Below are 8,237 nucleotides of genomic sequence, written 5' to 3'. Positions count from 1 at the left end.
TCATGCCCCGCTCCTTCACCGTGTAGTATAGGGGCCTCGCGTCGGCCCGGCATGCACAGATCGTGCTGGAGCTCCACGACGAGCGAGCCTGGCGCCATCACTGCGTTGTTGCATGTGCCAATCTATTAGGAGCCTCTCCGAGCGAACAAAGTAAGCAACACCTGCACAGAAAACACAAACAACTTATCCCCAACACAGCAAGATGGTTGTCAAGCCCCTTGTCTTGCTAGTCACAAGATTAAACACACATGATAGAGATAATTGGTAGCAAAGTAGAACGGTAACAACAGCAATTGTGTAGAAGAATTGAGTAATTGAAATAGACCCAGGGGACCATAGGTTCACTAGTGACATCTATTTCAAAATAAGCAAATGCCATGGTAAACAAGTTACAGCTGGGCAGCGATTGAATTATAATATTTATATTTATGACTATGATCACTCATGGTATAATCTCATACAGGCATCGTCCGTGATAAGTAGACCATTAATCCAACTTTATCTACTAATAATACTCCACCCCAAAACGGCTATCCAATATGCATCTCGAGGTATTAAGTTTACAAGAAATAGATCATGGCAATAAGGAAGATGACATAATGCAGAAAAACAAACATCAATGAATATGATGGGACACCATCATTCTATCCTTAGTGGTAACAATAGAATACATGTTTTGGCCCTTATTGTCACCCGGTTAGAGCATTTTAAGATTGAACCAACTACAGAGCACCCCCCCCCCCCCTCCGAAAAAAACCCATCGAACTTGGCCTGAGAAAATAGATAGGTCGGAGAGCATGCAAAGATATTTAATTATACAACAAGAAGACCTCAAAAGATTCAAGTGATTTCAATTAACAATCTGATCATAAACTAATATCCCAACAAACACACTGCATAATTACATCGACTTGATCCCGATCATGTGAGGCAGCTCACGGCAGCATGGTATTGAAGAGTCATCTAGCTACTACTATGGATCATAAGGTCCTGATGGAAACTACTCACACATAGTCATGAAGGCGACAAGGTTGATGAGAAGCCTTCGACAATCGATTCGCCCTCCGGCGGAGCTCTAGAACAGGCCTCCAGATTGGGCGTTGACGAAACAGAAGTTTGCGGTGACAGTAGAATTCTTCTGAAAATATGACAGAGGATTTTGGTATTTAAAGGAATTTATGAGATGGAATCGACGTAAGGTGGTGCAGGTTGGCCCCACATGGCCTAGGGACGTGCTAGGTGTCCATGTGCCCCCCTACAACTCCTCTCGATCCCCACGAAGCTTCCTGGGTCCTTCGTTGCCCGAAAAAATTGTATTCGGCAAGTTATTTTGACCATCGTAGATATTGATTTCCCGCGAAACCAAAAACAAGCAGAAAACATGAACTGACACTCGACACTAAATTAATAGGTTAGTCTAGAAGAATAATATAAATTAATATAAAAAGTATATAAAAATAAAAATGTAAGAGGTAAATACACCAGGAGTCATAGAACTTGCATGCGATGGTCAGTTTGATGCATAAACTTACAAAGTATGTGTTTCTGTCACATTTCCCATACGCGGGTGTATTCACTGACTACGTGGTATGCCAGGTGGCCAGGGTCCATTGTCAGCGGCTGTAGCGCTGTGCACGTGATAATTTTTTTACAGAAACACCCTCAAGTTTTTCTTAACTTCATACAAAAGCCCTCCAACAGAGGAAATGTTAAAACAGTCTCCCGCTGGGTCCCACCCGTCATAGTGCTTTGTAAATTAATTATGCTGGAAAAATGGGTTGAACCGGCCACTAGCTGTAATAGCGCTAGCGTCCTAATCACACCACCTGATCTTGTTCTCTTATTTGGACTACCAAGGTATATATTCTTATGTTCAAAAGAATGTTAAAAAAAACCAAGGTATATATCCTTTAGGCTAAAGGCACACAATTAGCACAATATTTTTCTTTTCTCACCACTATCGAATTTAAATTATTCAGATTCAAAAAAAAAAATTCCGTAGATTTGTCTGAAAGAAAATTACATACATTCGTTCTGCACTATATTTTCTTTGTCTAGACTTTAAAATTTAAAGTTGTCAGAATTCAAGCAAAATTTGAGTTGATTTGTCTGAAAAATTTACGTCCGTTCATTCTGGCCAATATTTTCTTTTATCAAGTTTTTCAAATTTAAAATTATTCGAATTCAAAAAATCAGTGATTTGTTCGAAAGAAATTTACGTACATTCATTATGAACTATATTATCTTTTATCTAACTTATTCAAATTCTTAAAAAATAGCGATTTGTCCAAAAAATGTATGTAAATTCATTCTGACCTATATTTTCTTTTATCCAGATTTTCAAATTTGAAATTATTCTAATTCAGACCAAAAGTTCATTGATTTTTCCAAAAGAATTTATGTACATTCATTCTGCAGTACAGTTTATTTTATCTAGATTTTTAATATAACATTACTCGAATTCAAACAAAGATGTAGTTGATTTGTCCGAAAACGTACATTCATTCTACACTATATTTTGTTTTATCTATATTTACTAATTTAAAAAATTCATATTCAACCGGAAAGTTGATTGATTTGTCCGTAAAAAAAGTGCATTCATTCTGCACTATATTTCCTTTTATCTAGATATTTTAATTTAAAATTATTCAAGTTTAAACTAAAATCTAGTTGATCTGTCCGAAAACTTATCTCAAATATAAATTGTTTTCTTACGTAGAAAAAAAGAAAGAAAAATACATATTATAAATTGTGTTTATCTCTTTATGTGTCATTGTGACCGGATGGTTTGAACCGGCGCTTCGACTTTTCTGTGAACCCTTTTCCGGTTTTGATTTCTATTTTATTTCATACGGTCATGTTATATAAAGCTAATTGTGCATGTTAAACGTGAAAAGTTAGTTTGGCAATTAAATAGCTTATGCACGCGAATTGCGGCAGGTAATGGGGTCGAATCCCACCCCTCACAACCCCAGCCTTTTCATTTTATTTTAGTTTTTTCTGCGTAAATAAATGAAATGCAAGGGTGCCTTTTGGAAAAAACATGCGCGGATTACCCACTGATAGCGGGCCCTTGCCACGTTGGCGTGCCGCTCATGCACGGGATACTGCCGGATATGGTAGAAAGCACGGTATTTGCACGTCCGCGCAAGTTTGATTACTAGAAACATGTATTTTGCAAGTTTATGCACCAAACTGAATGTCGCGTGCAAGTTATATGACTCCCGATGTATTTACCTCATAATATAATAACACAAAACAATCAAAAATCATATATACGTTTGAGAGTATCATATACATAGTAACTTTGGCTCACCGCAACACATTTATTTGGAAAGACTGATTACAAGGTAGATGCACATATTCACACAACACATTGACAAAGATTGACGAAAACACCATCTTTCAATAATAAAAAATTCAGTATTAATGAGACACCAAAGCATCACGTTAGTTCTCAGCTCCTAAACCACTAGTTAAAAATTATACACATACGTATTGACGAAAACGCCATCTTTCGATAATAAAATAAACCACTTCATGGACCGATGGTACCCATCCAGCCACTATATATACTAGAAAAATATCCCAACCACTAGTTAGTTCTCAGCTCCTGAAACATTGACGTGTGTTCGGAAGGCACTTTATGGCCGCACCCACCCCCTATAATCCAGGCACTATACTATAAAAATATTTCAATCACTAGTTAGTTCTCAGTTCCCAAAACATTGACGCAAACCAATGTGTGATTGGATGGTTAGCAGAACACTGTTATCCTCAGCCCACCAGGGTTCAAATCCTGAGGAAACGTTTTCGTCAACTACGAGGCACCCACGGTGACTTCGTAAAATCTCAAGATGACATGCCGGCTCAGTCTCTCGAAGATGTTGATAGACTTATGGTGTGAGTGTGTGTGTTCATAGGGGTGATTGTGTATATGAGCGCTTGCGTTTGTAGTGTGTTAAAAAAAAGCTCCTAAAACATTGGCATGTGTTGAGGAGGCACGTTATGGCACAGATGGTCAATGTCACCGACCCCTTATTACTTGTGGCTTATGATTTTTAATCTCTTATGCTATCTTTAGAATTTTAAATTTAATTTCTTTTGCAATTTGTGTTTCTTGTGATGAGGGCTTTCCAAATAAGATCTTTTGAATATGATTTTCATAAGTATTTAAAACTTCTTTGTGTTTCAAATGTTAAAACTTGGTACAAGCGAACGACAAAGCCGCGAAACTTGGTACGAATGAACGACGAAGTCAGAAGTTTCGGAAATTGAAACTTAAACTTAGTATGCCCTTCGATTTTTCAGAATGAAACGAAGAAGTTTGGTCCACGGTCGTCGGTGGTGGCTCTATGGTGTCGCCGTCGGAATGAAATAAGTTCTTCGGCCTCATTCTTGTTCTGGTGGTGCTTATTGGCAACCTTGGGAGACGTAGCAGGGTGATGTGTCCCCAGATATGGTTCTCTGGTCGGGGGTTTTCTATTCAAGGTTTATTTTGGTGGCGATGTCCTATAGAGCGATGGGTGGATGTGCTTCTTGATCCTTTGACTGCAATTCCAACCGACGAAGGATGGTCAGTTCTGGCCTCGTCAGGGGTCGTGTGGGTCATGTGTTCGCTGACCCCATCTGGCCAGACCCGGGGCTTTATTCAGGCCCTGTTATTTATTTTCTTCTTCGAGAAGGGAATTTGCATATCAGGGTTGGTGGCATCTTCTACTCTACATCGATGACTTTTGTGACACTGCTTCTGTAAGGACGCAGAGACACAAGCCCAGATAGAAAACTTGATAGCTCCATTCCATGACCCCCCCTCTCTTCCACTTGTACATCCTCTTCTTACTATAGCACCTCTTGCAGACTTCGGCCCAGTGGCGTGTTTCGGCTGCCGTTCTTCTCGTCTCTCCGCCAGGCACGCTAGTTAGAGTTGGGAAGGGTAAGGTGTACCGGTTTTCCTTTTTTGTTTTTTGTTTTGCTTGTGTTTTAGCAGGAGTAAACAAGATCCACTGACTCATTTGCCTGCGATCTAAGCTACGCCTATGGCTGCCGGAGTGCCCGTCGTCCACGTAGGATGGCATAATAGATTTGAGGCCATCCTTGCTTATCACAAGGGTTCATCCTCTCCTCTGTGTCCTTGGCAATCATGGTGATGGACACATGTTGGACAGTGGGCGGCGACCATTCATGGAGTGATTGATGTCGAGCATATGCTCATCGGCAATGGAAGATAGGCAATGACGGCATGTCGCTTGTTGTTTTCATCTCTATGCGATGGTACTGGTGGATAGCCCGCCACCTCTTCCTTATCGATGTTGTTTTGGTTGAATGACGACCAAAAATTTCCTCCTAACTGACACGTCGTATGGGAGGTAGTATCAAGTTGTGGTCGGTGCTCTGGCTCGCTAGTGTAGCCATGGTGTTCTTGCCGCACCAAGTGATGCAGCCATGGCGGTGGCGAGTTTTATGCTGAGCGGACCCTGAATTGGACCATGGTGTGTTTACCTCACTTCATTTGTTTTCCTTTCTACTAAAGCCAGGGATTGGTTGTGTTTTTACTGTTTCTCTCGGGTCTTCATGTAAAATGTACTTCTCCTTTGTCCTATATTAAGATAAAGTTGGGACATGGGGACCCTTGAAGGTTCTTTAAGAAACGAGTCTGAGCCCAGGATGCGGCAATGAGCTTCGCTCGAGCTTCTTGGAGCCCTTTATTTGAAAAGTTCACAAATCCAATTTTTAGGTTTCCAAAAGTTCTGGAAAGAAGAATACACACATACACATGGATGTATAGTACTACTTCTCTCCAAAGTTTGATGGTGAAATAATTTTTGTATGCAAGCTACACAAAAATGACAAAACCATGTATTTCTAGCACATGTATTTTTCACTATAAAAGTACATGATTTTTTTTGTACAACTCACATCAAAATGTGTTTCTTGATGAAATTTCACATGCATCTACTATACAGTGTAATTTTTTAATTTTTTTAACTTGAAAAAATGATCTTCCATATTTTAAACTTGAAAAAACATGCATCTACGTCAGTACTGAGCGCAGATCAAGTGGTTAGGTTCCTTGGGGTGAAACCAGGCAACCATGGTTCAAGTCATAGACCTAGCACTGATGCTCGTATTTTTGTGAATTTATTTAAGTCTTTTCAACGATATTCGTTCAGTGTGAGCTATGTGGGCATCACGATTGTACTCTCTTAAAAAGACAAAAATTTGAATAATAACATGCGATGGGATGGTGCCCAAGGTGCGCCAGGACCGAGTAGCGCATGCATGAGCAGCCCTTGCGGTTATATCGATCAGCTCTAGGCCCCAGCAGCGCATGCATGAGCAGCTTTGGTTTATCCCTCCATCAGCTCTGCGCGCCGTCATGTCGGACGAGAACCAGTTTGCTGAGCCGCGGGTTTTCCGCCGAACGTCCGGCGCTCCTGCGTGTAGTCAGCTTCAAGTCTATGCGATGTGACAAGAAGGAACTCACTTTGCAACCACCGGTGTCCCACAGCGGCCAATTCACTTTAATCGTGCCATTCCATCTCGTTTGGGACCATCTTACACGGCACGAGTATTAGCACACCTTCAACGGTAACTCGTAAATTTCCTTTCGCATCCGTCTGCGGATAGTGGGGTCAGTCTACGGACACGGATGCGAGAGACCGTCATCCAATCGTACCCGCATATATCCGACCTTCTTTATTTTCTTTAAGTCCGCACGCTGAAATAGCCGCATACAAAGTGTACAAGCGTTCAAATAGCCGCATGCAGTAATAGTTTAAATTTAAAAAAATTCAAATATTTACGTCATAACATTGTTTTCCCCTTTGACCGCCTAATGATGCACAATCATATCTTTCTTCAGCTGCTCTTGAGTTGGTTGATGCTGAATTTATTGATGCATTTGAATAAACTCTTCAAATACGGCCGGATTCTGATCTAGAAGTTTGATAAGAATCATCCATGTTCTCAAAACCGAGAGCTGCGGCAGCATCGTCACCCTATACTCGACGATCATGTTGTGCATGATCAAACAACATGTCATCACCTCCCACAAGGTCTTCAGATCTCATTGTTTAGCAGGTCCACGAACAACTGCAAAATGGTCATGCAGAATTCCAAACACCCTCTCGACATCCTTTCTAACTCCTTGTCTTGGGGCAAAGCGAGCCTTTTTCTGGCCAACTGGGTTGGAGATGGTGCGGACAAAGGTAGCCCATGGAGGATACATACCGTCAACCAGATAGTAGCCCTTGTTGTACCCATTTTCATTGACAATATAGTGGCACGGATGTGTTTTTTTTTCAACCAGCCTCGCAAACAACGGTGATCCTTGCAGCACATTGATGTCATTGTGAGACTCGGGCATGCAAAAGAAAGCGTGCCAAATCCAAAGGTCTTGTGATGCCACTGCTTTAAAAATTATGGTGGGCTTCTTAACATGACCCTGGTATTGCCCATGTAAAGTCTTCAGGCAGTTATTCCATTTCCACTGCATGCAGTCAAGAGATCCAAGCAAACCTGGCCATCCTCTTACTTCTAAGGTTGCCAAGAGCCTCTCCGTGTCTGCCACAGTTTGTTCTCTCAGGTACTGAGGTCCGAACATCTCGACCACTGCAGTTGCAAACCTGACCATGGCATTTCCGCATGTGTCCTCAGACATCCGTAGGTACTTGTTGCACGAATCAGCGGGCGTGCCATATGCAAGCATCCGGAGTGCGGCCATGCACTTCTTGTAACCAGAGAACCCAATCGTTTCGAGGAAGTCCTTCTTCAAGATGAAGTAGTCATCATAGGACCAGATGCCATGGTACAAACGATCGAAGACAGTCTTGCGCATCAGAAAACACCGACAAAAATGGTCAGCGAAGAGTGCATCGGGGGCAAAATAGTCAGCCATCAGTGTCAAATGGCCGCACGCCCTCTTGCAGCTGAGCACTCGATGACCCTTAATCGAGCCCTTGAAGTTGAGAACATGGTCCTTCGCACGCTTTGCGGCTTCAAGGACCGCATGCATCATCGCCGTCTCATTGGAGTACTCCTCCTTGTCCGAATCAACATACTACTCGTATATGTACTCCAAATAGGAATCCATTGATAGAAAGAAGAAGGAAAAAGTTTTTTTTAGCTCCGGTAATACATCGAACAGTTGTTGTCCATGGTGAGTATAACAGCGAATGGTACCTGGCGAGGCGGTCGGAGGACAGGGGTTGAACGACGACGAAGCGGAAGCGGGG

General features: G+C 41.7%; 1 protein-coding gene across 1 annotated transcript; it reads right to left on the bottom strand.

Moving 5' to 3' along the window:
* Positions 1–7,069: 7,069 nt before the first annotated feature.
* On the bottom strand, positions 7,070–8,020 carry LOC120976119 (uncharacterized). Its single transcript, XM_040402947.1, has one exon. The coding sequence runs from the start codon at positions 8,018–8,020 to the stop codon at positions 7,070–7,072; it is 951 nt and encodes a 316-aa protein (XP_040258881.1).
* Between the last annotated feature and the right edge of the window lie 217 nt (positions 8,021–8,237).

This window comes from Aegilops tauschii, chromosome 3 (assembly GCF_002575655.3).
Source record: "Aegilops tauschii subsp. strangulata cultivar AL8/78 chromosome 3, Aet v6.0, whole genome shotgun sequence".
Classification (NCBI taxonomy): Eukaryota; Viridiplantae; Streptophyta; class Magnoliopsida; order Poales; family Poaceae; genus Aegilops; species Aegilops tauschii.
The sequence above is the reverse complement of the archived record's forward strand: the minus strand, read 5'-3'. Positions and strand labels throughout refer to the sequence as shown.